Source organism: Ixodes scapularis, unplaced genomic scaffold (genome assembly GCF_016920785.2).
Source record: "Ixodes scapularis isolate PalLabHiFi unplaced genomic scaffold, ASM1692078v2 PGA_scaffold1__304_contigs__length_218370807, whole genome shotgun sequence".
Classification (NCBI taxonomy): domain Eukaryota; kingdom Metazoa; phylum Arthropoda; class Arachnida; order Ixodida; family Ixodidae; genus Ixodes; species Ixodes scapularis.
This window is the reverse complement of record NW_024609846.1, coordinates 6,078,755-6,101,671: the sequence shown is the minus strand read 5'-3', so window position 1 is coordinate 6,101,671 and position 22,917 is coordinate 6,078,755. Positions and strand designations below refer to the sequence as shown.

Here is a 22,917-nt window from a genome sequence, read left to right as displayed (position 1 = left end):
AGATGAGGTATGATTAAGAGTTTGGAAGTTTGGTAATGGACATGCGGGTTAAGGAGTGTCGGAATTGTCTGTATGCCAAATTTTATTCTTATTTTTAAGCTACATATTCTTTTGTACCTCTGCTAATGGTAATCAGGCCCTACTCAGAAGTATAAAGAAAGTCGGCTGCAAATGTTGAATGCCCTCATTGCAATGAACTTTGTTTTAATATAGAAAAGGTGAGGAGGGAGGGGCGAAGTAAATGTCGCTTGCACGTGTACGTGCGAAGAGAGGGTGAAAACCTATATATTTAGCTCCAAAAGTGCAGGGGCGTGCGCGTCGTACACATAAGCATGTATTGAACAAAGTAAAGCGTGCTGAATTATCTTTCTTGCAGATAAATGGTTTCGTTTAAAAAATCGACATATCAGACATCTGAGGAACAAAATAAAGAGCCTCAGCAATGTAAAGGTTCTTCTTTTCAATTTATATGTCATGCTTTATGATTTATAAACACTGGCAAACGAAAACTAGTGAAAAGTTTTTGACGGAAACTAGATATTGTCTAGAAAAGGTCATATCCATTTAAAACTTTTTTTTTTTCATCTTGTATTTTGAGAACTGCTCTCTGGCGATTTTTGTGGCCTATAAATGTTAAGAACGAGAAGATAATTTTTGAAAGCGCCACTAGGACGTCCATACGCCACCATGAAGATTCAAGCATTCCCGACAATTGCTGTTGTAGCAGGTAATTTGCAACATTAACGAAGTGCGGGAAAGATGTCTATATTAAGAAGATTATCCTTACCAACTGGTTTCTTTCTATATTAACCATTATGTTCCGAAAAACTTTAATCTAGTCTCAGATAACGTAGGACGCCACTTTGGTAGCTGCGATGCAAATTGACTGCCCGCGGATCCCCAGTTCGCCAGTGCGAATTTTGGCCGAGGTATTGCCCATGTGAAGGAGACGTATTCGGGTGTGGCTCCATGTAACCGAGATTTTGGTTGCACGTCAAAAGAATCAATCTTCAGTCCCTCGCTGGAGCGTGCCACATGTGCTTCTCGTTGGGCACGTAAACCCCAAAATTTTTGACTTGAAGAACGTAGACCAGATGTACTTATCTCGTTAGTTTTCTAGATAGAAACCGAGTAAAGTATTTTTGTAACTGTTTTGCGGTATCGTCCATCAAATTAATTTACGCGTTACTTTTAAATATTATTGTTTTTGTTTTGGTTTAAAAATGAAAAAAACGGCATTAACTTCGAAAAAGGGAAAATAGTACATATTTCTTCTTAGCGTGTTTAGTTTTCTAATTTGATTAAGAAAACTTTATATTCAACACATTTTATTCCCTTACATAATATACACTATAGAGTGACTCCGTAGATGATTAATCGTAGATGAAGTTTGTATCCGTGGCCTATGCCTGCCAAACAAAACCAAATCAAAAGTAACTGTTGTTAGTTTTCCTAGATGGCGAAAACAATATATCGTTACATTTTCAGGACGGTTACGAATCTGAGCAACACGTTAGTTTTGATGAATTAACGAGTAACGCTATTTCGTTACTTATGTTCGGTAACGGACACAGCACTCCAACGGAGCGACAGTGGCCACCGCGTCTCGGGACCGGAAGTTCAATTATCTCGAGTAAAAGCACGCGGACGAGAGTGCAGTGACACTGTGACTGGGGTTGTTTCTTTTCCTGATTCACTAAGGATTTCAATGCAGCTCGCTTCGGCGCTTTTGCTATACTTCATCTCACCTTATGTTCAGGCGCATTTGACGCTACGTGTTTGATGGGACCAACCAAACAGCGTGAAAAGGGCACCGTCATGGTGTTCGTCATGTTTCTATATCTGCTCTATCATCGGCGAAATAATCATAAGCCGAAAAGGTGACATGCGCTTTTCACGCTGCTTTATTTTTTGTTTTTGTTTCTAAGTAATGTCACTGGTCGGGAGGTATTTTGAAAGGCACAAATGATGATTTTCCTAGTAAAAAGTAAACGTTCAGGATGTAATTATTTCAGTGAGCCAATAAATGTACACTCCACTCCGGTTCGTAGCAGCCATATGTTCGCTTCCCCGTAAAGCACGTCTTACAATGGCGCGAAGGACGCCGGTTTCTCTATCATAGTAGCCGTTTTTGTTTTGCGCTGTTCGTGTGTAGGGGCAGTGGTCGTCGTAAATTAACCTGTCAAAAGGGGGTGATCACTCAGCAGCTGGAAGTCATGTTTCACGGGCAGAGAAATAACTTTTCGACCAACAAGAGTACGGTCAAAGCAACGATTTTCTGCAGGTGTTGTGCACTGTTGGCTGCGTCGTGTTGCGTGTGAAAACAAGCAAATGGTTGAAATAACTTAGTTTAATATGTAACTATATCGTACCCAGTTATACATCATCTGCGAAAAAAAAATATTGGCCGGTTGTCGAGCCGAATGGTTCTGGCCAATACACAGAGCGATATCGATATGGCGAGCACTGGGTGTTCCGAAGTCATCTCTTTCAACCGATGGTCAGCACATTGTTTTTACGGTGAGGATTATACGTTAAGAACTCAATTAATTTCGCATCGACGAGAGGACTAAAATTCACATATTCGAAATTTAAGGGCACTTTGAGCTCGAGCCAACAATCCGGGGTTCAATTCAGTTGAAAAAACAATAGCACGAACGCGCTTCTTGCTACAAGCAAGGGGCTGAACAGCAGGAGGCAGTTCAAGAAATGTGTCCTGTTGCAGTGGCATGTAGATCCAAGATCGGTTAAGTACGAAAATAAAAACAGACAAAGTTACAACGGAAGAAGTTGGGATTTATGCCAACTGTTAACTGTCGACTGTCGGCTGCCGGATGTCGGCTTCCGAGTGTCCACTACCGAGTGTCAACTTCCAACTGTCGACTTCCGACTGTCGACTTCCGACTGTCGACTTCCGACTTCCGACTTCCGACTCGCGGACTGCCGACTGTGGACTTCCGACTGGCGACTGCCCACTGTCGACTAAAAACTATACAGGAAAAGAGAAAGTAAAATACCTAACACCACATTCGCTGTTCTGTATGATATCATTTATTGCCAATATTCCAAACTGTACATATGCATACGTGCTCTTTTTCTGTCGTATTTTAAGCACGTTTAGCCATTCGCCGAGGCCCGATCGCCATGGTAAGGTTACAACACGGCATTGCAGAGGACAGTTACAATGGCCACATGACTAGCCGGAGGTCCTTGAATTGCACCGTAATCTCGCAAGCCGTCCTATAAAACTTCTTAATGTAAAGCAGAATGTCGATCTGCGACCATACAAATAACCGTTTCTTGCTGTTACACCACTAAAACGCGAAACACTTGAAGACGTCGATGACGACTCTAGACTTTGTTAACAGCGTACAACAATGGCATGGCGATATTGGTGATTCACGGAAATACAAAACCACGTTGATCGTTGGATGGCCCTCGGTAACAGGAAACAGGTCGAAACGCAGCGCAGAGGACGCGCAGACACCCGGCAGGAAAACCTGCTTACTTGGACGCAAATTGCGCAATACGGTCATTGTAGCCTAGCGTGGGAAGCACTGCTGGCGTTGCTCTGAAACTTCTATGTTTCTAAGAGCTTTATTTGCTTGCTTCACGAAATGAGCGGCAAAAGCGTTAATGGAACCGAGGTGCTTTGAGTGTTCGGACAGGGACACGGACGTCTTCTCCAGGGAGATTGGCATCTGCATAGAGGAGGAGAAAAACACCTCGTTCTTCCCTTCTTTTCGTGTCCGCTTGCGGTGCGTCTGTAGAAGAGAGAAAGACGCGCAGTAGCAGACTTTTTATATTTTAGCAAGAAAGGAATAATACTGAAGCGTGCATGTGCCGTGACGTCTGCGAACGAACGGGTAGGAAGCAATTTTTTTCAAAACAACTGCCGATAGATCTCAGATATTACAAAACTAGAATGTTACATTATTTCCACGCTGTGTCATACAAACGCACAGCTGGTATAAAAGTATTCTCTCGCAGCCACTATTACATAGAGAGCAGCAGCAAGATGCCAGGAGTCCCATTATACCCATCATTCCCGATCTCCAAAAAGAAACACGGATAATTAAATATGAAAAGTAGTTCTCACTACAATTAACTCTCTGTAATAAGTGAAGACCACTCTGTGTTAGCCCTCACCCACCCGCAAACACCAACTGATTTTTAGAATCAAGTACTTTTGGTGCTTTGCTCAAAGCAGACGAGGGTAAATGAGCCAAGGTCACAAAAAGGTAGGGGGGTACTGTCGGCCTAGAGATTTGGTGTGTTTCGGTGTCTTTTGCCGGGTGTCACAAATCGAGCCAAGTTCACAGGGGGAAGGTACTGTCGGCCTAGAGAGTTGGCGTTTTTCGGTGTCTATCTCCGGGCATCAGAAATCAGTCGGCATTTATCTGGACTTATGCTTCGCAAATTAAGACGCTGAAATGGGATTTGCGAAACCTTCAGAAAAACCGAGATCGCTGGACCACGGTGTCGACTTTCGCTGGTCATTTTGGCTTTCGATTATACCACCAGATTAGTAGTTTTAGAGCGGAACAAATGCTAATACTGCGCGCGTGGTTTCGGCATAGTCCGACAGCGTCAATGGTGTTGGGAGCATACATGAACTAACATAACAGTGTAAACGTCCAGGCCTTGTGTTTCTAAGAGATGAGGAATGACTACAATGTATGTACGATGACTGACCTGGCGAGACAAAAGTTTAGCCTAGAACTTACGTCTCCGATGTGACACTGAGGATGACGTGAGTACACGCCTAACGTGATGCAGATACGCCATTTTTCAGGTAAATCGTCCCTCCGTCCTCTTCATTCGTCGAGTTTTCCCCGTACATTACTGCGTATTACCTTCTCATTGATCTGTGAGAAAGTACCCGCAAGGGAACCTTTCTGAAGTTGTTTTTCGCTTTTTTTATATGAGTGATATTCCACAACGGTTCGTAAGACTTAAAGTATGTCACATCTTTCGCAGTTGAAAGCGGCTGATGTTTAAAACACTTCATGCATTTTCTCACAGGAGTTCAGCGTCGCCGATTTTTTCAGTATAATGAAGGCCACCTTCTAAGTTCCTGCTCATGCACCTTTATTGCGAGTGCTAGTATTTAGAAGTGCTGCTGAAAGAATTTTATTTCCCTTCTTAGCTCTGCTGTCACTAGTGTGTGGCGCTCCAGCAAGCACTGAGTCAAATGAACGTGATGAACGTACCGTTGAGCCAGAAGCAGAAGACCGCTCATGTAAAAAAAGGGATGCGGATGCCCAAAAGGCTGTGAGTTGCTTGAGTTATTTAAAAACGTCTTTACCTCGAAGATATCTATCATTGGACGGGCACCCTATTCTTCACAATACAACGTGAGGATGAATTGATAATATCTGAATCCATTGAAAACAAAAGTCGTATCTTTCTCAAGACGTCACACCATAATAGACTGCGATTATGATTTAGAGAGGATGCCTATCACACGTCTTTCTGTTATAAAAGACCTTGGCGTATACCTTGATAATGTTCTAACGTTTACTGCCCATGTGTCACTTGTCGTTGCCAGTGCAACAAGAATGCTTGGTGTTACATCTCGTATTACGAAGCACTTTAATAACCCGGGTTCCTTGGTTCGGTTATTTTGCGCCCTAGTGAGGTCTAGACTTGAATTTGCTTCAGTAGCTTGGAATGCGTTAAATAAAACTCAGGCATTGATCATTGAAAAAGCACAGAAGAGGTTAATACGCATTGTGTATGATCGATACTCTTATCGTTGCTTCTATTTTGATTATGAATTTCTTCTTAAAAAGTTTCGTTGACTAAATTGTCCGTTAGAAGGGCGGAACGCGACTTAGTCTTTTTTCATAAGTTAGTAAATGGAGTATCTGATTGTAACTCGCTTTTAAGTGATGTTTATTTACATGTTACCTCCCGAACCACTAGAAATCATTGTACTTTTTACATTAATACTGTCTGTGATCTCTCGCCTTTATCACGCTGCCAACTGCTTTTTAACCGCATCAACAATGCTGCAGTGGATATATTTAGCGACTCTCGGGTGTTCGCGACGAAAATGAAAGTACTTGTTGCCAATTTGTAACGTTTGAGTATTTTTGCCATGTCTCTGTTATTTTGATTCCTCATTTATTATGTGTACCAAAGAAAATAACTGTTGGTGGTCTTTGGGCACTTGAAAATAAATATTTATTATTATTATTTATTTATATCTTTTCTCGAATGAAGGAATGAAAGGGGGGACGCATAATACAAAATTCAATTCAGGCTTGACATAAATAAGATCTAAAATCCACCAATTTCCGAAGCATATGATATTAGACATTAATCGCCAAAACCTGAGAAAAACATGAGGGACTGATGTCCAAGAAAAGGGCTCTGGACGAAGTTAGAACACTGGATGAATTTTATGGACAACAGAAATATACAGGGTGTTTCATTTTAAGCTTTGCTGATTCTTCTGAGGAAGACGTGAAAGGTACTTTAATGTAGTTTTTGCAGGTGTGTTATAAAAGCAGGGCGATATATTATATGGGGCTAATCGTAAAGACCAGGGGAATAATTAATTAGAATATGTTAATTCACTTCTTATTTATAAAAAAAAATATTCTAATTAGAAACTTGCTCAGCGTCATCGGAAATCCCAAGATTACTGTATTAGAAAGCCTTGGAACACGTTGGGAGCATGGTGGAGCGCTAAAGTTACCACTCGTGCAGCAAGAGCAAGGCAACCGGGGCGATAACGCACCCACGCAATTTTTACGTATTATCTGCTTTTGCTCACCCTAGTATTGTGCCTGTTTTACGCGTGGTAACTTTAGCGCACTACTGCGCTTCCCACGCACTCAAAGTCTGTCTAAAAATTGCTAATTTAGTGGTTTTGGTGACGCTCATCAAGTTTCTAATTAAAATGTTACGTATATTTCGACTCACTACAAGTTAACGTATTTCAGAATATTTGGCTTATCGTTAGTATTAGCTGTAGTCGCATTAGTTTAGCTGTCATGGCCTTTTTAAACAAGTCTCAAAGCTTAAAAAAAACACGGTATATTAAACGGCAAACCCCACCCAATCGGCTCGCATCCTAGTGTAGGCATGGAAATATTTTGGAACCGGCCCACGGATAACATGCAGGGTTATTTCTTTCGTAAATACGTTAACTCAATCCCTCGTGGTGATTGCGCGGTTTCGGAGAATTATATAGACCTCAGTCTTACGACAGCCTCGCTTTCCGAATTCACACTGCTGATAACTAAATATATATATATATATATATATATATATTTTAGTTTCAAATAGCCTTGATTTTATTTCTCCTAGGGTCTATCTTATAACCTTGAATATAAATAACAAACCTAACATTTTGAAGTTAAGTGACAGTCCTACCGTCCTTTTTTCTAATTCACAGTAATTTCGATGCTGACCTAGTAATCTATGTACATTCTCATACACCCTGCTCGCTTTTGTAGACACCACTCTTTAATTTATCCTTTCATTCGAGACAAACACGCTACCATTAAAGCGCATGTAACTTTCATTTAACGATTTAGAGTCTCCCTGCCTGGACATTTTTGATGAAATGAACTTTTTCAAGCGTAAAGTGGCTTGTGAACTCTGTTTTATACTCTTTTGGTGATACAGATCATTTTCTTCATTTTTTTGTATTTTATCTTCGAGACAATTATTTGATGACTTGTTTTTAGTTGTATTTAATTTCCTAAGAAGTGTGAACTTCTTCATGGTGATCGTTTTGTAAGATTTTTTCTGACTTTCCCGTGGTGAGTTCGACCTTTTTATATTTATCAACTGTGAAATTGTGTTAATTGTATATCTTAAATTTTATATCTCGTGCTAGTATATAAAAATCGTGAGGTTGTTCTGGGGCACTAAAAAAATAAATCGTTAAATTGACAGTTTCGCAAAGTATTCACTTTGCACTGTAATTTGTAAATTTAGTTAATATCCTTAATCGCTTTTCCTAAATACGTCGTTAATATTCATCTACCAGAAAGATATATAAGTGTAAAAATAAGTAAACGCAGTTATAAAACTTTTCAACAAAATAAAAAAATCTCAATGATTTACAACACGCAAAGCTGTCCATAAGTATTGAACTTTGGTTATTAGTGTAGCCTGCAAGTGAGAAAATCTTTCCTCGCAATTTCGAACGTGGCCACCCAAGAATTTTTTTTTCTTTTTCAGCGGTATTTTACCAGTCATATGTAGAAAACAGAACGAGAGTACTGAATCGCATATTTTTGAAGCCTGTTTCCTACGAACCAGCACTGGTGCCCGAAAAGCAGGTTCCAAAGCCAGGAGCGCGGCCTATCTCTCGTTTGTAGCATGGGCTGCAGTCCCTGCTTAAGGGTGACCGGAACATGACGTTTCCGCATGCCAAATAAAATGCACTCCCTTATGACATCGTAACGATACTGTAAAGATTCAGATGTGACGACGCAGAATTACGTATTTAGCGCAAACATTACATAATAGGTCAGTTGTTGAACTTCGCGAGCAAGGAGGGTAACCAACACACTCACTTCAGTCTGCCTCCAGTCGTTTAAAGCATCGTCTATATTTTCGTTGCAAAAAAGTGCTCTAATTTGCCGTACATTCCATAGAGTGCGGTAGAACGACATTGAGACGATGCGCATCCAAGTACATATATAAATCTAATACTGCTCGTGCAAGCAGCGTCTATGGACAATTCTGCAACTGAGCTAATCAAGTAACCTTGGTGAGCGCCCTGTAATCCAGGTGTCCTACATCATAACGTTTTTAGCTAATCGTCAGTATCTTTTGTTTTGTTTGAAAACACCTTTTTTTTGAAAATTTGGTAAATTGTGCGCCAAGAATCATTGATTTATTCTTCGTTCAGACAATTAATAGGTTAATCTGTATGGTCGAAAGGCAATATTTGTGGGGGAAATATTGGTTTTGAGGTTTTGAGTTTTATGGTGTATTATTACATGAGAATCTTCATATTTTATGTATAAAAGTAATAAACATTGGTTATGATCGCCAAATCAATCTAATGCGCTTTTGAAAAACTCCCGGCAACACAGAGTGGCATAAATAGAAGACATATTTATATGCGCTGTTCTTCAAATTGTGAAGTACGCTGCCGTAACATTTATGTTGAGAAGTAGGCCTACCCATCTCCTCTGAATAGCTCTCTCCTTTGCCATAATTTTCTACGGAATATTATTGAAAATAATTTCTTCTTTCTGCCGCGAAATAGCGCCACTCCTCATCTATAGTAAAATCGAACGGTTTTTTTTTTAAATTTTGAGGCATCTTCCCTGATCATCCACAATAATTTTTGTTGTTAATAATGTCCTCTCACCACCAAAGTTTACAAGAAGATGATTCAGTACATGCAGAATGCAACAATAAAGGTTTGGATAAAATTTACACTTTTGATACTTATGAAACATTTAAGGAAATTTTATTAGCCTTTGAAAACACTGATTTCACGATATTGTAATTATATTTCTAACAAATATTGTTTTTGTACATGCTATTTTTACTATTCAATGCACTGAATGTTTTAAACGGAACAAATTATTATATTTTGCTTGTCTTTCTTAAGTGTGGTGCAAAGCCCCAAGTGCGTGAAATAATATGCTTTATTTCTGAATGTGCATAGTTTACAGAAAATGAAAAATTTGATAGTTTAATGCTAACATCATGGTCATAAACATAAGATGACGCACTAAACGCTCTTAAAATTTTATTCACTTATTAGTAATAATAAGGAAACTTGTTTTCCCGTGGCGCATGTTTCCTTAAAGCCATTATAATCTAGTGTTAGTCAATGAATAAGCGTAAACTGTATTTATTGATTTGCCGATTTGAATAATTTACGGCTTCTTTTGTAAAGGACATTACATAAGGGGGGAGAAGAAATCAAACATTTTGAGATGTTTCAAATTAGAACTACATATAACGTATAACACATAGAAAATACGAATGCATAATCGGGAGAAATACGTCGTTTGACGAACATGTTTAGAATAAGGGCGACAACTGCACTCCAAAGTATGACAAACACAAAAACAAGATGCAAAAGCAGAATAAATACAATATTTTGAGATTTTGGAGAAAAGAACAACTGCACATAAAGTATACCAGATGCAAAACCCAAATATATAATCAGGAGAAATACATTTCGAAGAAAACATAGCGAATAATTGCAGGAAATGTAAGTCAAAGCATAAGACACAAAAACAAAATGCATAATAAAAATACCGTAATATGTAATTCCAAAATCGGTGGCAACGACAGCACAAAAACCTCAAGGATTGGTCTAGCTAACGATGCGATTAGCAAACGCATTCCACCAGACTACTGTTCTGTGGCAAAAGGAATACAAGTTTGATGAAGAGTGGCAGTTGTAGCGGAAAATTTTGCAAGAGCGCTTTAGACAAGGCGCAACCAATCAGGAATGTGTTTGGAGACCTAGGCGGAGATGAGGTGACTTATAAAAGTGACGAACGATACACAAAATTTTAAGTTTCTCTCTTAAGGTCAATTCTGGAAGGCTGGCTTTTTGTTTTAAATTGGAGATGCTTGAATAACAGGAATAATCATAAAAAAATGCACCGCACGGTTTTAAAAGCTTATAGTTTTTCTTTATACGATAAGCTCTATAAGGATCTTAGGTGCTTAACGCGTACTCAAGTTTTGGTCGAATTAATGAAAGGTAAGCAGTATTTTTTTTAATTTAGGGGGAGCGGGACGAAGACAATGTTTCAGTTGCCAAGAGAGCAATCGAAACATGGCAACAGTGACCGAATATGATAGTTCCATGAACAATACACATCAATCAATCAATCAATCAATTTATTTCCTCTCCATCTGAGAGGGGAAGGCAGGGAAAAAAGCAGCATGTCGCTACTTGACGAAGCCCCCGCCTCCCTTTTACATCCGCAGAAGAAACACAACATATGAGTGAAAGAACAATGTAACATATATAAAAACAGATAATCGAGCGCTTACACAGGACAGTGGTGTCAATTATATACTGTGTGAAAGGTTAAACAAGGTAAACATAATTCAGAGTAGCACACGCATTGTGTGCTACTCCAAGAGTTTAGTAATGAGCACATGCACTACAATGCACATTGACTTTGAAAAATATATAGCAACTTCCTCTGCACCTTCAAAACATGACACCACCTATTCAATAGATCACTCAAATAGGTCACGAATTTCCTTTTTGCTTGTGTTGGCCACGGAAATTCCCTTTGCTTCAAGGTCGTTTAAAATTCCTGGGAGAGTAAAAGCCTGTCTCTGGTCACCATAAGTAGTTCTGGAGCGCGGTGCGGCCCAGTTTCGAGAATGACGAGTGGGTTGTTTAATGATCGTTTATACGACATCAAAAGCTTGTAACTATAGTAATTGGTGATTTTTAACGTGTCAAGCTTTTTAAACAAAGATTTCGTGGAGTGATCATACGCTACATTACATATTATTCGTATTGCCCTCTTTTGCATTATAAAAAGTCTCTGAACGTTTGTTTTCGTAGTGGTACCCCAAACCAGGAAACAATAATCGAAATATGAGCAGAAGAGGGCGTGATATATAAGCAGCATTATCGAGGGGGGTAAGATATTACGGTATTTATATAAAACGCCCACAACCTTCGAGAGCTTTATGGTTGTGTCCAGCACCGTCTCATCCCACAGCATATGTTCATTAAAAGTTACGCCAAGCACCTTAGCATTTTTTACAATTTCCACATCTCGTGAGGCAAAAGAGAGCCCTCCCGGCAGGCTGGTGGTGCAGCTTGTATTTTTTGCGCGGAAAATAATTGCCTTAGTTTTTGCAACATTTATTGTTAATTAATCTGCAGCGGTCCAAACGTTTAGATTCTGCAAGAATTGATTTGCTTTTCTTATAATGACGTCAATGCTAGTTCCAGAGAAAAACAAACTTGTATCATCTGCGTATATGATGTCGTTGACGCTATTATCTAAGTTCACTATGTCATTTATAAAAATATTGAAGAGAAGGGGCCCGAGAATACTCCCTTGCGGTACACCTGCCTTTATTTGGCGCATGTTTGAACGCTCCCCGTCAATTTCAAAACGTACTGATATCGGTCTTGCAAATAGCTTTCGATTAGGTTCAGGGCAACACCCCTGATGCCACAAAGGTCCAGTTTCTGCAGTAAAGTTTTGTGATTAAGGCGTTCGAATGCCTTCGAAAAATCGATAAATATGCCTAATGTTAGCAGTTTGTTTTCGATGTTTGTAAGTATCATTTCTTTCTGTTTTAGTAGCGCCAACTCTGTCGAGTACCCCTTTCGGAAACCGAATTGACAAGGGGTAATAATTGAGTGTTTTTCACAGAAGGCATATAGTCTCATGTGCATAATTGTTTCTAGTCCTTTGGAGAATACCGGCAATACAGACACAGGACTGTAATTACCCACGTTGTTCTTATCCCCTGCCTTGTGGAGGACGGACACCTTGGCCACTTGCATTCTTTTAGGAAACACCCCATCCTGATGGGCGAGGTTATAAATGTGGGTCAAACAAGGGACGATAGAATGAATTACACGCTTTACAAGCCCGATCTGAATGCCATGCACGTCGTTACTTTTAGTGTTTCTAAAATTGTTATATACTGATATCAATTCACTGTCGTCAGTAGGCAGAAGAAAAACACTCTCCAAAATTTTATCGACCAGGTCACAAGCATTGACGGAGTGAGCACTGTCAACTAAGTCCACAAAATGATTATTGAACCTGTCAGCCAACGCGGCGCCAGTTATGCACTCGCCGTTTACAGTAATCGTTTTAATTGAGTCAATACGAGAGTGAGGTTTTACCAACATGTTCACTTTTTTCCACATGACATCCGTTCTAGGTTCACCCTGAAACATAACGTAATGGTATGTACGCTTTGATTTGCGAAGAGCGCTAGTCACCATGTTCCTTTGAATTTTAAATTCGCGGAGGACACCCAAATCTCTAGTGTGCAGAAATTTATTATAGAGCGCACTCTTTCGATTCATCATTCTAATTATCTCCGAAGTAACCCACGGCTTGCGTGATTTCTTATGCACTCGACACTTCTTTTAGGGAAAGCACCGGTTATAGATATTTGTAAACGTTTCAAGAAAGAGATCATATGCCTGGTCAGCTGAGTCACAGGAGAGAACCGCGCTCCAGTTTGTAAGTTGTATTTCCTCTTCAAAATAGTTTAGTCTTCTTGAGCTTATATCTCGGTGAAAAGTGTAATTTGTGTTCGAAGACTTTTTTGACCGAATTCTTAGATCGGCATACAAATAAATTGGTAGGTGGTCACTGATTGTGGCCCCAATGACACCAGCAGTTAGGCGTGAATCATCAATATTTGTTATGAACAAGTCTAGAAGCGTTGCATTCCTATGATTTGCCCGAGTTGGTTGGGATATTGGACAAAAGAAACCGAAGGAATTACACAATGACAAAAACTGCAATTGTCGCGGAGATGACGTCATCATATCTATATCAAAATCTCCGCAAAGTAAAAGGCGACATTGTTTTCACCCATGAACATAAAGAGTTTTTCGATGAATTCCAAAAACAAGTCCATATCACCATTCGGTGGACGATACATAACCGATAATGTAGATTTTGAACTTTCTAAACTCAGAATTTCAAAATCATTTGTAACAGTAGTCAACTGATCTATGACAGTACATTCGAAAGCAGTTTTTGCGTAAATACAAACACCACCCCCGCGCTTTAAACAGCGATTTAAGTCATAAACGGTGTATCCATCCAAAGGGTCCATCGTCTCATCAGAACGGCCCCACGTCTCGGTTAACATAAGGAAATCAAAAGAGAAACCAAAATCGTCTAAAAAAATATTCAACTCATCAAACTTGTTTCGTGCTGATTGAATGTTTAAATGAAACAGAGAAAGGGGAGTAGTAGAGCGGGCGCTGAATTTTCGCCCTACTTCGCTAGGCAGTGGATACTCTTTTTTGTTCATGTTATAAAGGCAAAAGGACATTGTCTCGATTCAGGTTTAAAAAACATCGATTGGTGAATGGCAGACATGTGAAAAAGGTAGGCTCTGACAAACAAAAACATCGCAAACTAAGAAACAAAGCAAAAAAAAAAAAAACAGCAAGCAAATAAATACTAAAGTAAAAACGGGTTGATGAACGGAGACCGAGACATGAAGCTCACCAAGCGAACCAGGACCGGTCTTCCCTAATCCCCATCGACGGCACGACAGTACGGAGAAAAACGAGTGCGAGTGGGAGCCGATGCTCGGGGGCCTATTTGTTCTTGGTCCTTTTGTTGCCTGGAACTTTGCCTGATCGGCCCCCTTGTTTCCTTGGAACAGATTTTTGCTGTAGGACCAAGCTTGGAGCTAACCACCGGAGCGGCTGCCCCCGCTGGCGAAGCGGTCGCCTCCGCTGCTGACTGCGTCAGGGTGGCCGTGTCCTCCGAAGCATCGGCTTTCGGTGTGTCGGGTTTCCCTTCTTCACCAGCCTCCGATTTGTCACGAACGTGTGGCTCCGTCTTCTCGGCCACGGCCCCGGGACCCACCACCGCCTCTGCGGCCACTGTCGGCTCAGCCGCTATCGCCGCCGTCACCGCCGTTGGGTTTTGCTCGTTGGTCTCTTCCGTCTCATCGTGGTCCATTAGTTGTATTTTTCCCGGGTGGTCACCTGCTTTCTTGCCCTGGATGCGTAGGTTGGAGCGCAGTCGTCCTCCGTGTGTCCGACTTCCCGGCACAGCCTACACCAAGGAGCCCTGCATTGTCGTCCCATGTGGCCCACCTGCCTGCAGCGCAGGCAAAGAGGCGGCCGGTCAGCCACTGGCACAAGGACCGGGTAGCCGGAAACTGTCGCCTGGTGCGGCAGCTCATCCCTGGTCAGCCCGTCGCGAAGCGAGAGAGTAACAATCCTGGTAGAAGTTTCAATCTCGTACTCGCCACCCGGCGCCCGCCACATCTCTCGTCGAATGTCTTTGATCCTGCCGAAGGATCGGAAGACGGCGCTCACCTCTTCGTCGTTCACGTAGGTTGGCAGCCAGTGCACCTGAAGCGATGCCTCGGTCACATTAGGGTCGACGATGACGCATCTCCTCTCCTTCACAGTCAGTTCCCCGAGAGAAGTAAGACGATCCCGTGTTTCCACGTCGTGAAGTGTGCATACCCATACGTGATTCAGCTGAAAGGCGCCAAGAGCCGCCACATTCTTCATACCGATTGCGGCGTCCAGAGATCTGGCAAAGTCTCCTATCTTGTAAGGTTTGACCCTAGGGTCGCCGTGCAGAAAGACGGTGGTTGCAAGTCGCTTGCCCGATGGGAGAGCCGGGAGGGACATCCTGTATTCCCCTCCCGACTGGCCAGTCCCATCCAACGCAGCCGCTCCGTTGATGCTCATATCCTCGTGCGTCTCTCGGGGAGCTTTGAAAAATACGACCGTCCCGTACCAAGGTATTTATGTGATGTAACTGACTCAACCAGTTTAGATTTAATAAAGGAGGAATAGAGGTTGCTGTTTAAAGATTGATATGCATTTGCATTTAGCGGGGTTAAGGTTCATCATCCATGCTGAACACCTATCAGATAAGTAATTTAGGTCATCTTGCCGCGTGGTGATTCAGTGTTAGTATGACTATCATCCTATATTACACAGTCATCAGAAAATATACGATTGTGGGAGAAAACACATGATGATAAATCTTTCATATATTATAGAAAACACATGATGATAAATCTTTCATATATTATAAAAAAGATGTGCCCAAGGACAGTGCCTTGGGCAGCTCACGAAGACACTGATATGGTCAATGGACTTCGAGAGTTTACAACTGTTTATTGAGTTCTGCCATAAGACAATCTTTAATTCATAAATGAAGGTCAATATCTAATTTGAGTTGATATAGTTTGTGCACAAGACGCTTATGAGGAACACGGTCAACTGTTTTTAAAAAGTCAAGAAAAGTAGTGCCGATCTGAGAGCAAGTGTTAAAGGAGTCATGAAACGCTTTTCCGACTTTTTCTTGTTTAGCTTTCCTTATCAACTCATTAATCGCGCATTCTACCAAACAGTTCAAAAAGACGAAAAGGGGGGAGTCCCTCTTGCTCGAAATCTCGTCTGTGTAGCCGGGCACAGTCATTGTCCCGCTAGAAGATTATTCCGTTACTCAAAATTCAGACAAAACTTGCTTTTCCCACCCCGTTCACCCCTAAGCTGACAGTGCGGTGGAAGCTAGGTGCTCGTTGGGCCAGGCACACTTTTGCCACGTGATCACGCTCTCCAGCGCATACTCACGCGCAGAGAATGAGGTCAGGTGATGAGAGGGAGGTGGCTGATTGGTCCGGCAAGTGCGTAGCTTCCACCACAATGTCAGCTTAGGGGTGAAGGGAATAAGTGAGGACCGTTGCCGTGTGACGTGCGTTTGGGCCCGATGACGCGCTGCGGGTGCCCGGTGACACGCTGCGGGGTCCGCGGATGTATCACAGTGAAAAGGTAGAGAACTTACGAAGGGAAGGAGGTACGAAATAGTCCGCTGTGTTTTAAAAATTTTCGTACCGAAAGTCAGGCTTTTGACTTTCTACCTTTTTTTTCTTTTGGCCCACTGAACGGTGTGCTATGAGTAAAATCCCAATATAAATTGATTTACTCCAGTCCAAAATTCGTTTCATGGGCCCTTTAATACAAACGTGAATGTCATGAATGAAGCCTGCGAGTTGTGTTTCACATGAATGATCCTTACAAAACCCATGTTGGTAATCAAAAATAAAGTGTGTTCTTCCAAAAACCGGATTACGTTGCAATTAATATTTTCAAGTAATTTAGGATCCATGCTTGTAAGCGATATGGGCCGATTGTTTGAAGAGGAGTTGCGATAACAGGATTTGAAAAGCATAATGATCTGACTGACCTTTCAGAGCTCTCAGACAAAATGGTCGAGCAATGATTGTGAGAATATTGCAGACAATATGGCACTGGAAATAATCTTGGTATTAATGAGTGATTTGGAATTATTTTGTTATCGCCTCTTGAAGAAGCGAGTGGTAGCGTTTCAGTCCGTTCATATATTTCAGTGTGTTTTAACGTTTCAATGTGATGATGGTCAAGCAATTTAACTGGAGCGCTGCTGTACTCTCATAAGAAAATACAAAAATAAAAGCTGAATTTAAAGCACTTTCACTCCCAACATCGGAAAACATATCACCGAATGTATCAGTTAGGTTTAATACATCAGCAGGGTTGGCATTTATTTCTAACCAAAATATTTTGGGCTTCCCGAGCAACATATCTTGTAGCGAGGTTTGGTAGTACGGGTATCTAGTTGATTCAACTTTTTTTTTTTTATCTCTGTTCACACTTATAACACGCCTGCCTATCTAATGGACTGTCTCGGTCCCTATAGCACGCCTGATCAGGCTTTTTTTTCTTATTGCGATGGCTTTTCAGGCCGACGACGGTAAACCAGAGAGAATTATTAGACGTTTTCATAAAACACTGAAGAAATGTACTTCTCCAACAGAGCATTGAACTTATTTTTTATAGCTGCCATTTTTGTTCGAAAGTGCGATATTCATATCTGGTCAAAAATATTTGCTTACAGAAGCATTCTAATTTACAGTTAGTCGCGTCAGAATTATCCCTGTAATATCTTGTAATTGATTTGCTAACAATATTTTTCTTGTAATAAATATACTTGGGTGAACAATACATTATAATCAGATATCCCCGGAAAGTTGGTAATTGGCTGAAATATATCTGGTTGCGTAGTAATTATGAAGTCTAGGCTATTTAAGGAGGAAGTAGTGGACCGTGTTGGCATGTTACAAGCTACGAGAGGCTAAAGTCAAGGCAAACATCGATAGCATTTGCAGATTCAGCAGTGTTATGTCGAGAGCAAGGAGAAGCTTGAGTCCAATCGATGGGAGGAGGATGGAAATCACCTAGAATAATCAAGCTTCAGCAGTGTATAGCAAAGATAGACTAAAAAAATAATCATGGAAAGAACCATTAAAGCTTCGATGAAGACGGGTGGCCGATAGAATACACCAAGGGCAACATTTAAATATATGTCTTTAAATAGAGCCGATCACATTCAAAACTAGCATTCAAAGAAATACGTGAAAAAAAAACGTTGGCTATTTATTTGGTACCTACATCGCCCAGTGGGCATTACAGTATTGAGGACGGAAAAAAAAATTATACAAAAGCGGACATATAGCGGAAAAAACAACGAAAGATAACAAATCATACGGAATAAACATGCCAATATATACTACCATAATATCAGTACACTGTCAACAACAAGCCCAGGCCGGACAAAGTAAACCGCCAACACAGACTAATATAATATGATTTCATTAAAAAGGATTGTATGTTAGGAAGTTCTACTAGTGAGTCGGGCAGCACGTTCCAGTCACTAATTGTTTGGAAGAAAAAGGAATATTTTGGAACGTCTCTATGTGTTAACAATTATAGTATCTTTTTTTTTTATTGCCTGTCCGAAGAGAAACATAGTGAGGTACCAATAGGTGTCTCGATTGAGACGGAGACACTTCCCTTTTAGTTGTAAAGGTTCTCATCTGAACTGGAGCTTTATTTCAGAAATGCTGTTGTCAACGTTATAGTTATTTAATACATATCTCGCAGCTTGAATCTGAATTCTTTCGATTTGGTTTATACTTACCTGCGTGGGCGGGTCCAAAATAATACAGGCATAGTTTAGAATTGGGAAGACGTAATAAGATTAGAGGATTTCTTTCAAGTGAGCTAAAAACTTACTGAAATTGCGACGCAAAATATGCAACATGCCGCTGAACGGAGCACAGTTGCTTCACGTGAGTAGTCCATCTTAAATCAGCGGTTAAGCGAACCCCGAGATATGTTTGCCTGAGTGGAAAGTTCTAAAGAATGATTGTTTAGTTTAAAAACTGCACAGACAATTTATCTTTCTTAGTGAATCGAAAATGGACACATTTAGATATATTAAGATACATTTTCTACTTATCACACCAGTCTGTTTTCTTATTTAAATCATGCCTTAGCATTTGAACGTCGCCGTCGCCGGTCATTTGCCTGTATAACACGCAGTCGTCAGCATACTACCTGATACTCGATGTGATTCCATGATTCATATCATTACTAAAGATAAGAAAAAGGAAAGGGCCTAAAACAGAGCCTCATGGAACACCTGAAGTTACTTCTGAATACGATGAATTATCTCAATTTATGATTACACCCTGTTTCCTACCGTGGAGATAATTGGCTATCCTTTGCAAAATCTTTGCTTTGATGTTTAGATTACGCAGTTTATGCAGTAAAAAGGACTGATATAACTACGTCAAAAGCTTTCCTGAAATACATAAAACTACAATGAGTATGACACATTGTATCGAATGCGCAAGTATTGCAATAATAAAATTCCAGTAGTTGCGTGATACATGATAGCCCTGCTTGAAAACCGTGTTGAACTAAGGAAAAAGTTATTGTTACTTAAATGACTTATAGGGTTGGAATAAAGTAAATGTTCTCTTATTCTTATTTTATAGTATTCAATTGTGAGGGAAACAGGCCTGTAATTATCTACACTATTTTTTTATCGTTGGTATATTGGAACTACATTTCCGAACTTACAATCATCATGCCGACGTCCACTTTTTAGCGACTTCAAAAATGCTTTCAATAAGTACGACGCTATAATATCAGCACAAGATTTCAATACAATATTTGGAATTCCATCCGGTCCAGGTGCTTTTCCCATTTTTATTGACTTCTAGTTTTCTTATGCCGTTGTGATTGAAGGTAACTTTGTTCATTTTACTGCTTGCTCTATCAACAGTCCAAGGTAGTGAAATAAGCGCAAAAGTTGAAGTACAGACTTTAAGTATCTATTGAAAGCATTTGTCTTAACGCTATCGTCTGTCGTGAGATTATCATCGACCAGAAGAGCGGGGACGCCAGCCACATCCTTACGTTGCAAGTTTACATACTTCCAGAGCTCTTTAGGACAGACCTTAAGTTAGTAATGGAGGGAAAAGAATATTTCGATTCTCCTTTTTTTTAGACCTTTCTGAAGATCTCTAAACTTGTTTAGAATCAGTGAATTGTGATTTGTTTATATATCATGCAAAAACGCGTTTATTTTTATATATTGCCCGCCGGATTTCCGAATTCATCCAAGGCCTATCTTGCTTGCACTTCGCGCTGACTATCCCGGCTGAAACGTAAATATCTACCCACTGCAGTATTTTATTTCTAAAGATATTCCTCAAGGTTTTCCCATCAGTGGAAACACTGTGCACTTCACAATGAGAAGAAAACAATCCCTGAGATCAAAACACATTCTATTGTAATTCCCTCTATTGAACATGTATGTCTTTTTGGGTGGACTTCTATATCTGAGAACTTTCAAACATTTCAGGGACGCTACAACTGCCTCGTTACCACTTCTTCCTGGAAATACTGAAACAGAGGTTGTGGATGGCAATCGATTACAAAGAAGGATATCTAAAAAACTTGAACAACTAACGCCAACTCTTGCGGGTTCAGTAACAAACTCACGCAAAGTAATTTATAATGTCCGAAAATGTAGCACAGACCGAATATAAATTATCAATCACGGGACGGTGCCCTGTCGAACAAACATCTAGTAGATTAAAATCGCCACTTAGAACAACATAACCCGGCACACCAACAGAAAGTGCATTATACAATGGGATAAGTGCCTGAGCAGTACTGGATGGAGGCCTATAAAAGAAACCAACAGTTAAGTATTCACTCCAGAAAAGGGAAATCTGAAACCACACCAATTCACAAGACACGCCGGTAATATATGCAGGAATGCTATGCAGGCCGTGATGAACAAGCAAAAATACACCGCCGCCTAGATTATCTCTATCCTGACGGTAGACATCAAAGCTCAGAGGGAAGACCTCACTGTTAAGAACGGATGGTGGGTTAAACCATGACACAGTTCCAATAACAACGTCCGGAGTGGAGACTGAGATTATACCAGCTATACTTCGTTTCAGCTTGAGTTCAGACGCAGCTGACAGTTCGAAGTGATGAGCCCAATCAGACAGCTTCAAAAACGCACCATCCTGGTGTTATTCATGTTTCTGTACGTGTTCTGTCATCACTAAGCCTATCACAAACAGAAAAAAAAGGCACAGTGACATACGCTTTTAAAGCTTCTTGATTGACCCCCTTAGCTCGTAGGGTCGGCTTCATATGGACGTAAGCTGAAACGAAGTATAGGCCATCAGATTTATTCCGAACTCTTCGGCAGTTTACAATGAGAAATGTAATGTCATGGATTGACGTTAACAATGTCGCAGAAACAGTTGGTAATTGCTATCGATGATGTTCGACGACTGTTTGGGATCCTATATCATAGATGTATGAGTTTCGCCGAATCGAGAGTTTATTAAATCTAAACTTGAACGGTAGGTTTTCTTGTTTTCGCAAAGTTGAGTATTTTTCTACCTTCCGTCCGGACTTTAGGCTCTAAGTCTTCACTAAGACTATGTGATTTATTTTTAAACTTCGGTCTCTGAAGCAGAAGTTCCTGCTTCGTCTTGAAAGACACAAATTTTATTATTATTCGTCTCTTCCGTTGGTCACTGATAGCGCCCAGTCTATAAGCATGCTCAATACCGGATGGTTCGAGAGCGCATATTAGGGTGTCACAGCACAGTTTTATGACATTCGGCTCAGACACAGACCATTGCGCATTCTCGGAATCTGGGATACCATCGAAAATTAAGTTTGGCCGTCGACACTGATTTTTGAGACTACCTTGTTGCACGTCCAGATGTGAAACTTGCTGCGATAATTCTTTCTGTGGAGGTTTCAACGGCACTCAGGTCCTCCTTCAGTGTTTTGAATATTTTAAGGCGTTTTCTATAGTTTGTACATTAGACGATACTGACTCTAGTCTTTTATCCATCGTCTACTCTTTGGCTTGTACATTTATCAGCCCATGTAAGAGCACTGACTGTCCCCGATAAATGTTCGGCAGGACTGCCACCGATGTCATTATTTTCGCGATTTGTTTCTTATGCCCAGTGGTACCTGGGTTACATCAACATCCCCCGAAGCAAAAAGTAGTCTTTTTAGAGCAGACAGAGTTAAACCACAACTGATTGCTCCATCAAGTACGCAAGTACACAGGCGCTTTACACCGTTGGAACACGGCACCAACAACAAAAAAAAAACGGGTCTGTTGATCGGCATCATTACGAACCAGCGCACAGTAGACAGTTATTCGAAATCCAAACACACAAAAAATGCACTCACACAGCGCTGAACTATCAACTGATTTGTGGAGAGAAAGAAGAAGTGCGCCTGTATATAGACGTCCTTTTTCGAGCTCTGCTTATTTTCCTGATAAGTTTGTAAAATCTCTATCTGCCGGTCTGGAAGGGGGCCAAGAACCAGAGAGTTTACGGCCTGGTCGGCAATTTCAGCAAGCATTACGCCTCCAGACGCTCGACGACATCACCCAGCTTTATGGACAAGGGTCTTATCTTCCCCAAGGGGAAGGTAAGCCTAACCACATAGCATGCGATGCCGACGCAGCACATGAAATGCATGAAATGGACTGCGGACAAAGTAGCGATGAAACCCTGCAGAGGGGAACAAGAAAACGGAAGACGAACGTCGACCTGGCCAGAAACCTCGCGGAAATCGAGGACAATGATCAGCCCACAACAGTCTCAGAAAAACACCGTCAACTACGAAGCATTCTTGCGACGCTTTTAGCAGAGGAATCTCAAGAAAATCTCATCACGAAAATTTTGGGCCTTCTTACGGAAATCACCGCGAAAAAGAAAAGTTCGAGGAAAAGATTAAAAATTCTCAAGAGAACGGAAGCGGCCAGACTCTCCCACCTCGAACGCGAAGCCTAGCGCTAAGCCTACGCAAGA

The 22,917-nt window shown here is 40.9% G+C and overlaps 1 protein-coding gene across 1 annotated transcript in view; it reads left to right on the top strand.

Annotated features, from left to right (window-relative positions):
* Positions 1 to 657: 657 nt before the first annotated feature.
* LOC8025582 (cilia- and flagella-associated protein 251) overlaps positions 658 to 22,917 on the top strand; it is a 30,354-nt gene continuing 8,094 nt past the window's right edge. Inside the window, exons 1-2 of the mRNA XM_002409469.4 lie at positions 658 to 727; positions 5,150 to 5,274. Coding sequence (XP_002409513.4) covers positions 688 to 727; positions 5,150 to 5,274 — 165 coding nt within the window. The 5' untranslated portion in view covers positions 658 to 687. The remainder of the gene's footprint in view (positions 728 to 5,149; positions 5,275 to 22,917) is intronic.